Here is a 19,643-nt window from a genome sequence, read left to right on the forward strand (position 1 = left end):
CTACCCAGCAAGGCTCTCATTCAGATTTGAAGGAGAAATCAAAACCTTCACAGATAAGCAAAAGCTGAGAGAATTCAGCAACACTAAACCAGCCTTACAACAAATACTAAAGGAACTTTAGTATAGGCAGAAAAGAACAAGAGAAGAAGGAAAGAAAAAAGAGCAATAAAAACAAATCCAAAGTAATTAATAAAATGGCAATAAGAACATACATATCAGTAAATTACCTTAAATGTTACTACACTTGATCTTAGCCAAAAGGCCGAGAAGTGATACCTTAAATGTTAATAGACTAAACGCCCCAACCAAAAGACACAGACTGGCTGAATGGATACAAAAACAAGACCCATATATATGCTGTCTTCAAGAGACCCACTTCACTTCTAGGGACACATACAAATTGAAAGTGAGAGGATGGAAAAAAATATTTCAAGCAAACGGGGATCAAAAGAAAGCTGGAGTAGCAATACTCATATCAGACAAAATAGACTTTAAAATGAAGAATATTTTAAGGGACAAAGAAGGACATTACATAGTGATCAAAGGATCAATCCAAGAAGATGATATAACAATTTTAAATATCTACACACCCAGCACAGGTTCACCACAATATATAAGGCAACTGCTAACAACCTTAAAAGGAGAAATTGACAATAACATAATAATAGTGGGGGACTTGAACACCCCACCTACAGCAATGGGACAGATCAACCAGACAGAAAATCATTAAAGAAACACAGGCCCTGAATGAAGCATTAAACCAGATGGACTTAATAGATATTTACAGGACATTTCATCCAAAAGCAACAGAATACATAGGCTTCTCAAGTGCACATGGAACATTCTCTAAGATTGATCATATCCTGGGCTACAAATCCAACCGTGGTAACTTTAAGAAAATTGAAATCATATCAAGCATCTTTTCCAACCACAATGCTATACGACTGGAAATCAACAAGAAGAAAAAAACTGCAAAAAACACAAACAAGCGGAGACTAAACAACATGCTACTAAACAACCAATGGATCACTGAAGAAATCAAAGAGGAAATTAAAAAATACCTAGCAGCAAATGACAACGACACTCCAAAACCTATGGGATAGAGCAAAAGCCGTTCTAAGAGGAAAGTTTATAGCAATACATACCCACCTCAGGAAATAAGAAAAAGCTCAAATAAACGAGCTAACTTTACATCTAAAGCAACTCGAGAGAGAAGAACAGACAAGACCTAAAGTTAGTAGAAGGAAAGAAATCATAAAGATCAGAGCAGAAATCAATGAAATAGAAGCAAAGAAAACCATAGAAAAGATCAATGAAACGAGAAGCTGGTTCTTTGAAAAGATCAACAAAATTGATAAACCCCTAGCCAGACTTATCAAGCAAAAAAGAGAGAGGACTCAAATCAATAAAATTAAAAATGAAAAAGGAGAAGTAACAACAGACATCACAGAAATACAAAGGATCATAAGAGACTACTATATGCAACTATATGCCAATAAAATGGAAAACCTAGATGAACTGGACAAATTCTTAGAAAAGTACAATCTTCCAAGACTAAACCAAGATGAAATAGAAAAGATGAATGGACCCATCACAAGAACTGAAATTGAAACTGTGATTTAAAAACTTCCAACAAACAAAAGTCCAGGACCAGATGGCTTCACAGGCGAATTCTATCAAACATTTAGAGAATAGCTAACACCTATCCTTCTGAAACTATTTCAAAAAATTGCAGAGGAAGGGATACTCCCAAACTCATTCTATGAGGCCACCATCACCCTGATACCAAAACCAGACAAAGACACCACAAAAAAAGAAAACTACAGGCCAATTTCACTGATGAACATCGATGTAAAAATTCTCAACAAAATACTAGCAAACCGCATCCAACAATACACTAAGCTGATTATACATCATGATCAAGTGGGATTTATCCCAGGGATGCATGATCAAGTGGGATTTATCCCAGGGATGCAAATCCATCAGTGTGATACACCACATTAACAAACTGAAGAATAAAAACCATATGATCCTCTCAATAGACACGGAAAAAGCCTTTGACAAAATCCAACACCCATTTCTGATAAAAACCCTTCAGAAAGTGGGCATAATGGGAACCTACCTCAACATGATAAAGGCCATATACGACAAACTCACAGCGAACATCATTCTCAATGATGAAAAGTTGAAAGAATTCCCTCTGAGATCAGGAACAACACAAGGATGTCCGCTCTCGCCACTACTCTTTAACATAGTTTTGGAAGTCTTAGCCATGGCAATCAGAGAAGTAAAAGAAATAAAAGGAATCCAAATTGGAAAAGAATAAAACTATCACTATTTGCAGATGACATGACACTATACCTAGAGAATCATAAAGACTCTACCAGAAAACTGTTAGAGCTCATCTGCAAATTTGGCAAAGTCGCAGGATACAAAATTAATACACAGAAATCGATGGCATTTCTATATACTAACAATGAAAGAGCAGAAAAAGAAATTAGGGAAGCAATCCCGTTTACCATCACATCCAAAAGAATAAAATACCTAGGAGTAAACCTACCTAAAGAGACAAAAGACCTGTATTCTGAAAACTATAAGCCACTGATGAAAGAAATCAAAGATGACACAAATAGATGGAAAAATATACCATGCTCATGGATTGGAAGAGTTAATATTATCAAAATAACAAAAATACAATCAAACCAGTAAAAAAATGGCAGAAGACCTAAATGGACACCTCTCCAAAGAAGACAAACAGATGGCCCACAGGCTCATAATAAGATAATCAACACCGCTAATTACCAGAAAAATACAATCAAAACCACAATGAGGTATCTATCACCTCACACTGGTCAGAATGGCTATTAGCAAAGTCTATAAATAATGACAGAGAGGGTGTGGAGAAAAGGGAACCCTCCTACACTGTTGGTGGAAATGTAAACTGGCACAACCACTATGGAAAACACAGTTTGAAGGTTTCTAAAAAAATTAAAACAGAGCTAACATATGATCCAGCAATACCACTCCTCCATATTTATCTGGGAAAAATGAAAACTCTAATTCAAAAAGATATATGCACCCCAATGTTCATAGCAGCACTATTTACAATAGCCAAGGCATGGAAATAACCCAGGTCAATAGACAAGTGGCTTAAGAAGATGTGATATACACACACAGACACACATACACAATGGAATGTTACTCAGCTATAAAAAGAATGAAATATTGCCATATGCAGAAACATGAATGGATTTGGAGAATATTATACTTAGCAAAGCAAGTCAGACAAAGACAAATATATGATATCACTCATATGTGGAATCTAAAAAAATAATACAAATGAATCTATATACAAAACAGAAACAGACTCACAGACATAAAAAATAAAGTTGTGGCTACTAAAGGAAAAATTAGGAGTATAGGGATTAACTGATACAAATTTTTATAGATAAAAATAGATAAGCAATAGGGATCTAACTCTATAGCACAGGGAATTATATTCAATATCTTATAATAACTTACAATGGAAAATATCTGAAATATACATATGTATGTAACTGAATCGCTTTTCTATACACCTGAAACTAACACAATATTGTAAATCAACTAAATTTCTATTAAAACATTTTAAGGAGTTCCCGTCGTGGCACAGTGGTTAACAAATCTGACTAGGAACCATGAGGTTGCGGGTTCGGTCCCTGCCCTTGCTCAGTGGGTTAACGATCTGGCATTGCCATGAGCTGTGGTGTAGGTTGCAGACGCGGCTCGGATCCCGCGTTGCTGTGGCTCTGGTGTAGGCCGGTGGCTCCAGCTCCGATTGGACCCCTAGCCTGGGAACCTCCATATGCTGTGGGAGCAGCCCAAGAAATAGCAAAAAAAAAAAAAAAACAACAACAACAACAACAAAATAAATTTTAAAAAATAAAAAAAATAAAAAAAACATTTTAATTAACCAAGTTAATAGAAAAAAGGGGAAACATTTGATCAAAATCATATATACAAGAACATTATTTGACAAAATTTAATACCAATTCATGATACCCTTAGCAGGCTAGGAATAAAAGGAAATATCCTTCATTTGAAAGAGTAGTTATAAACTTCCACAAAATATCATACTTATTGATGAATCACTGACAGTATATCCCTAACACTGAGCATGAGACAAATACGGCTGCCACAAGCATGTCTACTCAACAATACAGTGACCATATATCAATTCAAATAAGGCAAGAAAAAAAGGGGATATGAAAATTCAAAATGATGAAAACTGTCCATTTTCAGATGACATTTATAAACATAATTCAAGATAAAAATCTCAGGATTTTTTTTCAGGAGTTTTAATTATAGAAATGGACTACTTCTAAAATTTATAAGTAAATATAAATCACTACATAGCTACAGCAATGCTGAAGTAAAAAATGGAAGATCTGGGTTTGTTTTGTTTTGTTTTTTTGTCTTTTGTCTTTTTAGGGCCGCACTCACAGCATATGGAGGTTCCCAGGCTAGGGGTCAAATCAGAGCTGCAGCCACCGGCCTACACCACAGCCACAGTAACGCTGGATGCAAGCTGTAGCAGCAATCTCTACTACAGCTCATAGCAATGTTGGATCCTTAACCCACTGAGCAAGGCCAGGGATCAAACTTGTATCCTCATGGGTATTAGTTGGGTTCATTACTGCTAGCAACAGTTTGCCAGCCGCAAGGGGAACTCCCAAAATTTACTGAATTTTATTCAGGCCTAACACATGATCAGTTTTTTAGTTTTTCCATATCTAAAGAAAGGAATATTAATTATTTCCAGGCTATAAAGTAGGATAATCAATTAGCTATATCAAATTATTGTTGGTAGTTATGTTCATTTTATTTCTATGTGCCTATCATGAGCTAAGAAATCAATGGAAGTTTCCCACTGCCATGTTTCTTTCTTTTTTTTTTTTAGGGCTGCGCCTGCAGCATATGGAAGTTCCTAGGCCAGGGGTCAAGTTGGAGCTGCAGCTGCCAGCCTATGCCACAGCCACAGCCACAGCCACGCCAGATCTGAGGCACATCTGCAACCTGCACTGCAGCTCACAGCAATATCGGATTCTTAACCTACTGAGCAGGTCCTCATGGATACTAATCAGGTTTATTACCACCGTGGGAATCCCCACAGTGTTCTTTAAATTTTCTGCAGTTTATCTGGTACAGAAGTAGTCCTAACCATTTATCTCTAACATCTACCACACTCATGTCATTTTAAAGCACTGCTCTTTTTGTTTAAAGCTTACTGTCTTGAATTTTTTTTTTTTTTAATGGCCTCACCAGTGGTATATGGAAGTTCCTGGGCCAGGTGTTGCATCTGAGCCACAGCTGTTACCTAAACCATAGCCGCTGGCAACATCAGGTCCTTTAAACCCACTGGGTTAGGGATCAAACCTGCATCTCCACAACGGTCTGAGCCACTGCAGTCAGATACTTAACCCACTGCACCATGATGGGAACTCCTTACTGTCTTGAATTTTATCTTACCTCATATTAATGAACAGCATTTCCTGTGTTCTAAAATTGCATGATACGGCTTTACTTAAAGTGTCAAAATCTTCCCTTGTGTTAAATGAAAATTTTGGAATAGATATTTTCTTCAGTTATCTTTTAAGAGTTAATCCTTCTCAATAGAAAAGGGGACAGCTAGGAAAATGAGATTTTTAATGAATCCTGATCCTGGATTTTTGATAGACTGAAAAAAAGTCTTCCCTTACAGAAAATTTTGGTTTTCTAATTATATATGTTTATTTACTACCTAGAGTCCAGTTAGTAATTTGCCACTGGTAGTTCATTATTTCAGGTAACATTACCTATTCCATATTAGATTTGTGAGGAGTAAGGTGATATTCAGCAATTTTTGCTATTAACTTACTTATCTTGGCTAATGGCAACACTAACAGCCTTTTTCCAAAAACAGAACTGTAGCATAAGTTTTGAATCCTGCCTCTTCTTCAACCTCTAGGTACATTGTGTCAACAAGTTCATTTTATTTAGTCTCAGCAATACCTCCTAAATCTCAATTCTCTGATTTCTACTCTATGTTAAAGTAGTGGAACAAGAGAATTAGATGATTGAAACTTTTTTTTTTTTTTTTTGTCTTTTTACCATTTCCTGGGCCACTCCCGCGGCATATGGAGGTTCCCAGGCTAGGGGTCGAATCAGAGCTGTAGCTGCCAGCCTACGCCACAACCACAGCAACGCAGGATCCGAGCCACGTCTGCGACCTACACCACAGCTCACAGCAATGCTGGATCCTTAACCCACTGAGCAAGGGCAGGGATCGAACCCGCAACCTCATGGTTCCTAGTCAGATTCATTAACCACTGCACCACAACGGGAACTCCTGAAACTTTTTTTGATAGCTCAGAGACTATTTGAGTTTATCATAGTTGAGGATTTCATTGTGAATATTAATTGCCACTAAGAGAATAAGAAAATAATTCTTTGAGCCCTGGAGTTATGGCTTTTTAATTCAATAAGTTAATGAGTTACTAAATGTTCCCAGCACTAGGTTAGAGCCTAAAAATACAGAAAGATCTAAGTTCTGGTCTTCCTAGAACTTATAGTTGAGGGAAACAAATGAAAACATAAACAAGTGAATAGGTGAGATAAAAGAAGATAGTGTAATGGTTAATTTTACATGTCAACTTGACTGGGCTGTAGGTTGCACAGACATCTGGCTGAACATTATTACTCTGGGTATGTCTATGAGGGTGTTTCTACCTGAGACTAACATTTGAATCAGTAAACTGAGTAAAGCAATTTGTGCTCCTTAATATGGGTACGCCTCATCCAGTCAGTTGAAGAGCTGAATAGAAACCAAAAGGCTGAGTAAGTGGGATCTGTTCAAATTGGGACTCTAGTCTTTTCTGATAACTTAAATGTTCAAAGTTCCTCAGGGATGAATTCTGTCTGTTCCAAGTGTGGAAAAAGCTGGTATCGCCAAAGGACACTGAATGAGGGAGGATATAGCATAATAGTAAAGACTAGGCAGAAGGCATATCATGAAGGGTTTTGTAAAGAATAAGAAATGTGAGTTTTATTTCAAGTGCAATGAGAAGCCATTAGATGATTTTTTTTTTTTTAATTTTCCCACTGTACAGCAAGGGGGTCAGGTCATCCTTAGATGTATACATTGCAGTTACAGTTTTTTCCCCCACCCTTTCTTCTGTTGCGACATGAGTATCTAGACATAGTTCTCAATGCTATTCAGCAGGATCTCCTTGTAAATCTATTCTAGGTTGTGTCTGATAAGCCCAAGCTCCCGATCCCTCCCACTCCCTCCCCCTCCCATCAGGCAACCACAAGTCTCTTCTCCAAGTCCATGATTTTCTTTTCTGAGGAGATGTTCATTTGTGCTGGATATTAGATTCCAGTTATAAGTGATATCATATGGTATTTGTCTTTGTCTTTCTGGCTCATTTCACTCAGTATGAGATTCTCTAGTTCCATCCATGTTGCTGCAAATGGCATTATGTCATCCTTTTTTATGGCTGAGTAGTATTCCATTGTGTATATATACCACATCTTCCGAATCCAATCATCTGTCAATGGACATTTGGATTGTTTCCATGTCCTGGCTATTGTGAATAGTGCTGCAATGAACATGCGGGTGCATGTGTCTCTTTAAGTAGGGGCATCTGGATAGATGCCCAAGAGTGGGATTGCAGGGTCATATGGAAGTTCTATGTATAGATTTCTAAGGTATCTCCAAACTGTTCTCCATAGTGGCTGTACCAGTTTACATTCCCACCAGCAGTGCAGGAGGGTTCCCTTTTCTCCACACCCCCTCCAGCACTTGTTATTTGTGGATTTATTAATGATGGCCATTCTGACTGGTGTGAGGTGGTATCTCATGGTAGTTTTGATTTGCATTTCTCTTATAATCAGCGATGTTGAGCATTTTTTCATGTGTTTGTTGGCCATCTGTATATCTTCCTTGGAGAAATGTCTATTCAGGTCTTTTGCCCATTTTTCCATTGAGTGATTGGTTTTTTTGCTGTTGAGTTGTATAAGTTGCTTGTATATTCTAGAGATTAAGCCCTTGTCAGTTGCATCATTTGAAACTATTTTCTCCCATTCTGTAAGTTGTCTTTTTGTTTTCTTTTTGGTTTCCTTTGCTGTGCAGAAGCTTTTCAGTTTGATGAGGTCCCATGGGTTTATTTTTGCTCTAATTTCTATTGCTTTGGGAGACTGACCTGAGAAAATATTCATGATGTTGATGTCAGAGAGTGTTTTGCCTATGTTTTCTTCTAGGAGTTTGATGGTGTCCTGTCGTATATTTAAGTCTTTCAGCCATTTGGAGTTTATTTTTGTGCATGGTGTGAGGGTGTGTTCTAGTTTCATTGCTTTGCATACAGCTGTCCAGGTTTCCCAGCAATGCTTGCTGAATAGACTTTCCTTTTCCCATTTGATGTTCCTGCCTCCCTTGTCAAAGATTAATTGACCATAGGTGTCAGGGTTTATTTCCGGATTCTCTATTCTGTTCCATTGGTCTGTCTGTCTGTTTTGATACCAGTACCACACTGTTTTGATGACTGTGGCTTTGTAGTATTTCTTGAAGTCTGGGAGAGTTATGCCTCCTGCTTGGTTTTTGTTTCTCAGGATTGCTTTGGCGATTCTGGGTCTTTTGTGGTTCCATATAAATGTTTGGATTGTTTGTTCTAGTTCTGTGAACAATGTCATGGGTAATTTGATAGGGATTGCATTGAATCTGTAGATTGCTTTGGGTAGTATGGCCATTTTCACAATATTGATTTTTCCAATCCAGGAACATGGAATATCTTTCCATTTCTTTACATCTTCTTTGATTTCTTTGATTAAAGTTTTATAGTTCTCGGCATATAGGTCCTTTACCTCTTTGGTCAGGTGTATTCCGAGGTATTTGATTTTGTGAGGTACAATTTTAAAAGGTATCGTATTTTTGTATTCCTTTTCTAATGTTTCATTGCTGGTATACAGAAATGCAACTGACTTCTGAATGTTAATCTTATATCCTGCCACTTTGCTGAATTTATTAATCAGTTCAAGGAGTTTTGGGGTTGAGTCCTTAGGGTTTTCTAGGTATAGTATCATATCATCTGCATACAGTGACAGTTTGATCTCTTCTCTTCCTATATGGATGCCTTTTATTTCTTTTGTTTGTCTAATTGCTGTGGCTAAGACTTCCAAAACTATGTTGAAGAGCAGTGGTGAGAGTGGGCATCCCTGTCTTGTTCCAGATTTGAGTGAGAAGGCTTTCAGTTTTTCCCCATTGAGGATTATATTTGCTGTGGGTTTATCATAAATGGCTTTGATTATATTCAGGAATGTTCCCTCTATACCCACTTTGGTGAGGGTCTTGATCATGAATGGATGTTGAACTTTGTCAAATGCTTTTTCTGCGTCTATTGAGATGATCATATGATTTTTGACTTTTTTTTTGTTAATGTGGTGTATGATGCTGATTGATTTGCGTATGTTGAACCATCCTTGTGAACCTGGGATGAACCCAACCTGCTCGTGGTGTATAATTTTTTTGATATGTTGTTGAATTCGGTTGGCTAAGATTTTGTTGAGAATTTTTGCATCTATATTCATCAATGATATTGGCCGATAGTTTTCTTTTTTGGTGGTATCTCTCTCTGGTTTTGGAATGAGGGTGATGGTGGCCTCATAGAATGTCTTTGGGAGTATTCCTTCTTCTTCAACCTTTTGAAAGAGTTTAAGGAGGATGGGCACCAATTCCTTTTTATATGTTTGATAAAATTCACCTGTGAAGCCATCTGGTCCTGGAATTTTATTTGTAGGGAGTGACTTTATGACCTCTTCAATTTCATTTCTAGTGATCGGTCTGTTCAGTTGGTCTGTTTCTGCTTGATTCAGTTTTGGCAGGCTGTAAGATTCTAGAAAATTGTCCATTTCTTCCAGATTGTCAAACTTGTTGCCGTATAGTTGTTCATAGTATTCTCTTATGGTTTTTTGTATTTCTGCTGTATCTGTTGTGATTTCTCCTTTTTCATTTATAATTTTGGTTATTTGGGTTCTTTCTCTCCTCTTTTTAGTGAGTCTGGCCAGGGGTTTGTCAATTTTGTTCACCTTTTCAAAGAACCAGCTCTTGGTTTTATTAATTTTCTCTATTGTTTTTTGAGTCTCTATTTTATTGATTTCTTCTTTGATCTTTATAATTTCCTTCCTTCTGCTGACTTTAGGACTTTTTTGCTTCTTCTTTTTCTAATTCGTTTAGGTGGAGGGTTAAGTTGTCAATTTGGGATCTTTCTTCTTTTTTGAGAAAGGCCTGGATTGCTATAAATTTCCCTCTGAGCACTGCTTTCGCAGCATCCCATAGATTTTGAGAGGTTGTGTCTTCATTATCATTTGTTTCAAGGTAGTTTTTAATTTCCTTCTTGATTTCCTCATTGACCCATTGGTTTTTTAGTAGCATGTTGTTTAGTCTCCATGGAGTAGGTTTTTTCTCTTTGCTTTTCCCGTGGTTGATTTCTAATTTCATGGCATTGTGGTCAGAGAAGATACTTGAGATAATTTCTATGCTCCTAAATTTATTGAGATTCGCTTTGTGTCCCAATATGTGGTCGATTCTTGAGAATGTTCCATGAGCATTTGAGAAGAATGTGTATTCTGATTTTTTTGGATGTAGTGTCCTGAAGATATCAATGAGGTCTACCTTTTCTATTGTTTCCTTTAGGATCTCTGTTGCTTTATTGGTTTTCTGTCTAGAGGATCTGTCCATTGATGTGAGGGGGGTATTAAGGTCTCCTACTATGATTGTATTCTCATCAATATCTCCCTTTATGTCTGTTAATATTTGTTGTGTGTATCTGGGTGCTCCTATATTTGGGGCATATATGTCGACAATAGTAACATCCTCTCCTTGGATGGATCCCTTAATCATTAAATAGTGTCCTTCTTTGTCTTTCTTTATGCCTTTTGTTTTAAAGTCTATTTTGTCTGATATGAGCGTTGCGACTCCTGCTTTTCTGTCATGTCTATTGGCGTGAAATATTTTTCCCCACCCTTTCACTTTCAATCTATATGTATCTTTTGTCCTAAGGTGAGTTTCTTGTAGGCAGCAAATTGAAGGTTTTTGCCTTTTTATCCACTCAGCCACTCTGTGTCTTTTGATTGGGGCATTCAGTCCATTGACATTTAAGGTGATAATTGATAGATGATTATTTATTGCCATTTGAACCTCGTGTTCCAGTTGATTCTATGGTTCTCCATTTTTTTTTTTTTTTTTTTGGTTGGATGGTCTCCTGTTATTATCTGCTTGAGTGTATTTTTTTTTTCATTTTTTGCAAATGCAATATTTGGTTTTGGCTTGTGGTTGCCCTGTTTTTTAAGTATGCTAACCCCTTCCCATAAGTGTGTGTTTTAGCCTGATGGTCCTGTAAGTTCAAACACTTCATTACTATATTAAAATTAAGAAGAGAGACATACATATAAACAAAAAGGGTTATTTACCTCCTAACATCCCTTGCCCACATTTTATGGTTTTGATGACTCTTTTTTATTTTTTTCTTTTTAATTTTATTTTGTTTGAAGCATGTTCATGATTAAATCTGTATGCTGGCTTATTTGAGTGACTGCTCTCTGATTGCAGTTTCCTCAGTCCTAGTTCTTCCTCTTCTTCTTCTTCTTCTTTTTTTTTTTTTTTTCTTTTCTTTTTTCTTCCCTTTCCTTCCTTTCTTTTTGGTTTAGAGAAGCCCTTTCAATATTTCCTTTAACCTGGGTTTTGTGTTGCTGTATTCTTTAAGTTTTTGTTTGTTGGGAAAAATTTTCATTTCCCCTTCTATTTTAAATGATATTCTTGCTGGATAGAGTATTCTAGGTTGTATATTTTTTCCTTTGAGCACTTTAAATATCTCTTGCCATTCCCTCCTGGCCTGTAGTGTTTCTGTAGAGAAATCAGCTGATATTCTTATGGGGGTTCCCTTGTAGGTAACATTCTGTTTTTCTCTTGCTGCCTTTAGGATCCTCTCTTTATCACTAACTTTTGCCATTTTTATTATGATGTGTCTTGGTGTGGGTCTGTTTGGGTTCAGTTTGTTTGGGGCCCTCTGTGCTTCTTGTATCTTGAATCCAGTATCCTTTAGATTTGGGAAGTTTCCAGCAATAATTTCTTCAAATATATTTTCCATTCCCTTATCTTTTTCTACTCCTTCTGGAATTCCTATTATGCGTAGATTGGCCCGCTTTGTATTATCCCATAGGTCTCTTATATTGCTTTCCAGTTTTTTGATTCGGTTTTCTGTCTGTTGACCAGATTGAGTGATTTCCATTATTCTATCTTCCATATCACTGATTCGTTCTTCTGCATTATTCATTCTGGTTTTTACTGCCCCTAGTTCGGTTTGCATCTCTGCAAATGAATGTTCTAGTTTTTCTTGGCTCCTCCTTATATTTTCTAGTTCCTTTCTGAGGGTATCTGCATTACTGTTCATATCTTCTCTTAATTCCTTCAGTATTTTCACTATTTCTCTTTTGAACTCCAGGTCTGTCAGACTGCCGAGATCTGTTTCATTGTTGACTGTTTTAGGTGAGTTCTCCTGTTGGTTTGACTGGGAGTGGTTTCTCAGCTTCTTCATCTTGCTTGTTGTTTTCTTTCTCCTGAGGGAGTTGTACTCTCCGTGATCGGGCAGTGTTTGCCTTGTCACTGCCGTGGAATATTTCCTGAGGGCTGGCGTTGTTGGTCAATCTTTTTTGAGGCAGTGTGGCTTTTCTGGAGTGTTGATGGGGCTAACAGTGTTTCTTTGAAGCAAAGGAGGACTTCCTGAGGGCAGACAGGACTGAGAGGTCCACACCGCGATGGTAGCAGATTTCACTTGGTCATGCAGAGCTTGCTCTGGTGTTTTTAGGCTGTGGGGTTCTTGCAGGGGGTTGGTGGTGTTGGGCAGCTGCTTTTTAGGGGTGCATCACCCCCTGGGGGCTGGAGCAGATATCTGGGGCACTGAGAACCTAAGAGGCTCTTCCCTAGGGCAGCCCAACTCAGAAGGACAGCCTGAGAATGTAGGCGGATCTTTTCACAGTCTGGCCAAGCTTGTTGCAGCTTTTCTGGGCTGCAGGGGCTCTTCCAGGGGGCTGGTGGTGCTGAGCAGTTATTTCACGGGAGTGGGGCACCCCCTGGGGGCTTGGGCGGGTAGCAGGGCCGTTGGAGACCCAAGAGGCTCCTCCCCAGGGCAGCCCAACTCAGAAAAACCGTCTGAGATCTTTTCCTGACTCAGCCAGGCTTGTTGCAGCTTTTCTGGGCTGCAGGGGGTCCTGCCTGGAGCTGGCAGTCCAATGCAGCTGGTCCACTAGAGCATCCCCTGGGGGCTTGGGCGGGTAGCAGGGCTGTTGGAAACCGAAGAGGCTCCTCCCCGGGGCAACCCGACTCAGAAACACCGTACGAGAATTAGGCCCGTCCGAGAATTAGGCCGATCTATTCACAGCCTGGCTAAGCTTGTTCTAGCTTTTCTAGGCTGCAGGCCTTTTCTCGGGGGCTGGTGGTGTTTGGTGCTGCTCTGCGGAAGTGTAGCCCCTCCAAAGGGCAAGCAGGCCTGTGCAGGGACAGCCCCTGCGGTGGTAGGCTTCAGGCAATTGTTGAGGCCAGCCCTCCTGGATGGCAGGCAGCCCCAGGTCCGTGAGAGCGTAGGGCGTGGCGGGGGTGGGGGGAGGGGATGCACTGGGAAGAAGAGTTTTCAGCTAGCTAGCGGGCCTGTAAGCTTGCTGTGGCGTGGGGGGTATTCTATGGGGACCCACCCCTTCTTCTCTCCCCTCCCCAGCACGGGCGCAGACCAGGCTCTTCTCCCAGGTTCCCTCTGATGTGGCTTTCCCCTTCCCCACTCCTGTAGTATTGCTCCCTTCCTCTGCGACAGCTTTGTTTTCTAGTCTCCCAGGCAGTCTCTGCCCCGTCTACTGGTTTCTAGACCTCCCAAGCAGTTTCCGCTCTGCCTCGCCCCCCTAGCCCGGGGACTAATCTCTGGAGCCGAGGTCTCGGTGCCCAGCCCCCACCCAGGCGTCCCCCGGCCCTTTCTCGGGGACTAACCTTCTGCGGCGAGGTCTCGGTGCCCAGCCCCCCCCCCCCAGGCGTCCCCCGGCCCTTTCTCAGGGATTAACCTTCGGAGGCGAGGTCTCGGTGTTCAGCCCCCACCCAGGCGTCCCCCAGCTCCCTCTCGGGGACTAACCTTCGGCGGCGAGGTCTTGGTGCCCAGCCCCCCCCCCCAGGCGTCCCCCGGCCCTTTCTCAGGGATTAACCTTCGGAGGTGAGGTCTCGGTGTTCAGCCCCCACCCAGGCGTCCCCCAGCTCCCTCTCGGGGACTAACCTTCGGCGGCGAGGTCTTGGTGCCCAGCCCCCCTCCCAGGCGTCCCCCGGCCCTTTCTCAGGGATTAACCTTCGGAGGTGAGGTCTCGGTGTTCAGCCCCCACCCAGGCGTCCCCCGGCCCCCTCTCGGGGACTAACCTTCGGCGGCGAGGTCTCGGTGCCCAGCCCCCACCCAGGCGTCTCAATTTTTGGTGACTCTGCCCGTAGTTCAGATGGTCCGTTGGGTTCTTGATCGGCTTTTCCGTACTCCAACTTACTGCTACACTCTTCTCTGCATCTGGAGATTCCTCCGGTTTGTTTGATCTTTCGCCCGGTAGGTGACTTTCCAGGGTGCGGGATCCCTTTCTCCTCCGCAGTTCCCTTTCGGGAGCCCCCGTCTCGCTCGGATTCGCCTTCTCTCACTCTCCTCTTTTCTCCTGTTCTGCCCAATAATGTCACGAATTTCTTGCCGTTATTGGAGTTTAGGTTCCTCTGCCAGCGATTGGTTGCTGTTCTGTGCGAGTCATTTATTCTGTAGATGTGCTTTTTTTGTTGTGTTTGTGGGAGAGGGCGAGCGTGTCTTCCTACTCCTCCGCCATCTTGTCCTCTCTCCCCATTAGATGATTTTAAGCAGAGGTTAATGCCTCAGGTTTTTAAATTATCACTTTGGTTGTCCTCTGGAGAATGGACCATAGATGGTCAAGAATGTATGAAATGAGATTAATAGGCAGTTACTGAAGCACTTATAGGCAAGAGATGATATGGCCTGGGTTACAGAATCCATGGAAATGTTGACAAGTGATCAGATTTCAGATATAATGGACTTTTTAAAATCTAATTTGCTGATTATTTTTCAAAATATTTTATTTGCATTTCATTAATGATAATGGAGGCTGAAGTCATACAGGAGGGTGGTTAGGGTTGCAGGCTTCGTAGAAAAGAAACTCATGGACTTGGAGAACAGACGTGTGGTGGCCAAGGGGGAGGGGGAGGGAGTTGGATGGACTGGGAATTTGGGGTTAATAGATGCAAACTATTGCCTTTGAAATGGATAAGCAATGAGTTCCTGCTGTATAGCACTGGGAACTATATCTAGTCACTTATGATAGAGCAAGATAATGCGAGAAAAAAGAATGTATACATGTATGTGTAACTGGGTCACCTTGCTGTGTAGTAGAAAACTGACAGAACACTGTAAACCAGCTATAAAGGAAAAAATAAAAAATCATTATTTAGGAGTTACCATCGTAGAGCAGTGGAAACAAATCCGACTAGGAACCATGAGGTTGCAGGTTCGATCCCTGGCCTCACTCAGTGGATTAAGGATCTGGCATTGCTGTGGCTGTGGTATAGGCCAGCAGCTACAGCTCCGATTAGACCCTAGCCTCCATATGCTGTGGGTGAGGCCCTCAAAAGACCAAAAACAAAACAAAACAAAGTTGCAGTCTTCACAGTTACACTATCTGGGACTAAATCCTGATTCTACTACATCCTTTACCTATGATCTTGAGCAAAATTTTTTTTTTTTTTTCCCACTGTACAGCAAGGGGATCAAGTTATCCTTACATGTTTGAGGAAATTTTTTAATCTTTCTGTGCTGTTCCTTAACTCATTAAAAAAAAATAATGAGTTCTAAAAATAGACATTAGTTTTATTATTATTTGCACTTTTTATTGGGCATTTGTTCTTTTTTATTTTTTCAATTGTGGATTTTTTTTTTTAATGTCCTTGTTTCTGACTGGATTTTAATTCGGTTTGCAAATACCAGATTGGGACTGCCATATGTATTACTGAAATTATTGTCAAAGTTTGCCAATTTATTTTATTTATGTTGACTGTATCAAAAAGGAGAATGTAATTTTGGGGGGCCACACCTGCAGCATATGGGAGTTCCTGGGCCGGGGATCAAATCCAAGCCTAAGCTGTGACTTATACCACAGCTGTGGCAACACCAGATCCTTAACCCACTGCACTGGGCCAGGTATTGAACCTGTGCCACCCAGAGACACCAGATCCTTAACCTGCTGTATTACAGCAGGAACTCCAAGAATGTAATTTTTATGTACTCATGTTTAGCTGAGCTTCTCTTTTATTGCCTACGAGTGTGATGTTATGCCAAAAAAAAAAAAAAAAAAAAAAGCTAGTTACTGTAGAAAATACACTCAAGATGGTTGTCTTGGAGTAACTCAGACCTCTGCTACACTGTTAAGAATATAATTTTGGACACTTTGTAAAACCAGCTGTATCAATAAAAGGTAATCTTATGCATACTTATGACTCTGTAATTCTACTTTGGTTAGAGAAATACATACATATGTGCACCAAAAATCTACCAGAGAGTTCACAGGAACATTATTCTAATTGTTCCCAAATAAAAACTACCTAAATGCCAATCTTAATAGAATGGATACATGAAATTAAGGTTTATTCACATAACTGGATAATATACAGTAATAAGATTAACTGAACTACAGCTATATGCAACAATTCAACATAAATCTGACAAGTGAAATATTAAGCAAAAGAAAAACACAAAGTACACAGATTACACTAAAAATAGGCAGAAATAATCTATGGTGATATAAACTAAACAGTGGTTACCACTGGGGTGGGGGTAATACTTAGAAAGGTGTAGAAGGAATTTAACTTACATTAGGGTAATGTTCTATTTCTTGATTTAGTGTTTATACTGGTTACACAGGTGTATTCACTTTGAAATTTAACCTGAGTTTCAGGAGAAAACTAGAGATAAAGAGAAGCTGCTACATGGGGTGCTTGGGCAAGAAAAGTCTATCTCAGTATAGCAGAGCTTTAAGCTGAGGGCAAAAAGGCAATATAGTGAGATCTGTTCAATAGCTAAGACTGTAGGATAAAACTGAAAAATTCCAAAGGAAGTTTGAAGGAAAAGAAGATATCCTTGAAGAGACAGACATTACTTATTCTATGAATAAAATAAAGAAATATGCAACTGTGGATTCAATTCATTAAAACCACAAATGTTCACAGAAACCACATATAGCAGGCATTGTTCTAGCAGCTGAAGATACAGCAGTAAACCAAGAAAAACATACTGTCTGTTCACATTCTAGTGAACTAAAATAAGAATTTATCAGAAATGATTAGATTGTGATAGAATCTATAGCAAATGCATGGAAAAAGATAATTATAGAAAGTCATTTGAAAGATACACCCAACATATTTCTTCAAATAGTCTGATTTTTAAAAAAAAATGAATTATGACATGCACAGAATGTGATAAAATGCATTAATCTTAAGCAGACAAATGGAGACATTTTATACATTTATGTATTTGTGTACCTACCGCCCAAGTCAAAATATAGAACAGTTTCAGCATACTAGAAGATTCCTTCGTGTCCCTTCCCATATATTCTTTGTTTTATCCTTTATCAAAACAGACCATCAGAAAAGCTACAAGAAGTCACACTACATAATGGATTCACTGACCTAGATGCCAATGAAAAACTTGCTTCTGATAATAAATGTTCATTTTTTATCTTTATGTACCATGCAAATTATGGAATGAGTTTCTGTTCTTGTTACTTATAATAATTAAATTAAAACTGGGTCACCATGCTGTACAGTAGAAAAAAAATTGTATTGGGGAAATAACTATTAAAAAATAATAAAAAAAGATGAATGGAAAAATAAACAAATTCAAATCTGAAACTCAATTTTTTTTTTTTTTAAGGGCCACACCTGCAGCATATGGAGATTCCCAGGCTAGAGGTCGAGTTAGAGCTGTAGCCACCAGCCTACACCATAGCCATAGCAATGCAGGATCCAAGTTGTGTCTGCAACCTACACCACAGCTCATGGCAACACTGGATCCTTAACCTACTGAGCAACACCAGGGATCGAACTTGTGTCCTCATGGATACTAGTCCAGTTTGTTACCACTAAGCCATGATGGGAACTCCCCCAGAAGCCCAATTTTAATCTCTGAATGAATGCATTTCTGCATAATCATATTTTAACTCATTCCTTGTCTACGTTATTTCCTCTGAATATGTTTTATCTGTATATCATTTTTCAATTCATTCTATGGATTACTGTAATGTTTTTAAACTGCACTGTAAAATAAGGCAGGGAACAAATACACAATTTAAAATTTACCTGGGGCTGAGTCATTTCCTCTTTCTGAGAACAGACTGGGCCTGAGAAGGCAGAGCTAGAGAAAAGAATAAAAGCCATTAGACAAGGCTTGTGCTGTGGTTTCAGAAACCTGTACCCACAAGGTAGATTAAAGTTCACTCTACAGCAAAATGATACTTGGATCCATCAGAAAGGTCAAGAACACACATTCCCCAGAGGTGCTGACAGGTATAAAGATGACTACTATCGTCATGTAGAGCTTAGGTATAAGACGAATAGGAATAAGGGTACATACGTAGGAGGTGCCCCATGAATTTATCAATAGCTCTGTACCACAGATAAACAGTTCACATGGTATAGAAAGAAAAACAGCTTCATGAAAGCAGGAAAATTGTGAAACTGACAACACGCCTAAGGTATTTTAGTGTATTTAGACATTTAAAAAGAAATACTAAGGGAATTCTTCTGAGGTAAAGTAGGTTAAGGATCTGCCATTGTCACTGAAGTAGTCTGGGTTGCTGCTGTGGAGCAGGTCTGATCCCTGGCCTGGGAACTTTCACATGCCATGGGAATAAAAAGAAGAAAAAAAGCAAAGAAAAAAGAAAAACAAAAAAAGAAACAGTGAATGACTAAATTAAAAAAAAAAAAAAAGATCTGTCTATATGCTGCCTACAAGAGATTTACTTAAGGACAAACAGACAATGAACGGTCCATCTTTTTTTAAAATTTATTTTTGGCCACACCCACAGCATGTGGAAGCACCTGGGCCAGGGTTCGAACCCATACCATAGCATGACCTGAGCCACCCCAGTGACAATGCCTGATCCCCAACATACTGCACCTCAAGGGAACTCCAGAAGGGTCCATCTTTTGCCATAAAGATATTCCATGGAAATGGAAACCAAAAGAAAGTTAGGGTAGCTATACTTAATATCAGACAAAACAGACTTTAAAACAAAGACTGCGGTAAGAGGCAAAGACAGGCATTACATAATGATAAAGGGGTCAATCCAAGATGATAAACATATGCACCCAACATAGGAGCGCCTAAATATATGAAGCAAATATTAACAGGTCTAAAGGGAGAAATAGGCAGCAGTGTAGTAAGAGTAGGGGACTTTAATACCCCACTTACATCAATAGACACATCATCCTGACAGAAAATCAATAAGGAAACACTGGCCTTCAACAATACATTAGACTATATAGAGTTTATAGATATATACAG

The 19,643-nt window shown here is 39.5% G+C and overlaps 1 protein-coding gene and 1 pseudogene across 2 annotated transcripts in view; both read right to left on the reverse strand.

The window, feature by feature from the left end:
- Positions 1 to 19,643, reverse strand: part of ZNF569 (zinc finger protein 569) — a 61,863-nt gene that overhangs the window by 32,563 nt on the left and 9,657 nt on the right. For both annotated transcript variants that reach the window (XM_005664555.4, XM_084960622.1), the window contains exon 3: positions 18,437 to 18,491. In XM_005664555.4, the coding sequence (XP_005664612.4) occupies positions 18,437 to 18,451 (15 nt within the window). In that variant the 5' untranslated portion in view covers positions 18,452 to 18,491. The remainder of the gene's footprint in view (positions 1 to 18,436; positions 18,492 to 19,643) is intronic.
- Positions 190 to 274, reverse strand: LOC146402351 (U2 spliceosomal RNA; annotated as a pseudogene).

The sequence above is a fragment of the Sus scrofa genome, chromosome 6 (genome assembly GCF_054392235.1).
Source record: "Sus scrofa isolate SSC_HxYL_T2T_F1_AM1 chromosome 6, Sscrofa_HxYL_maternal_Yorkshire_Landrace_v2.0, whole genome shotgun sequence".
Lineage (NCBI taxonomy): Eukaryota > Metazoa > Chordata > Mammalia > Artiodactyla > Suidae > Sus > Sus scrofa.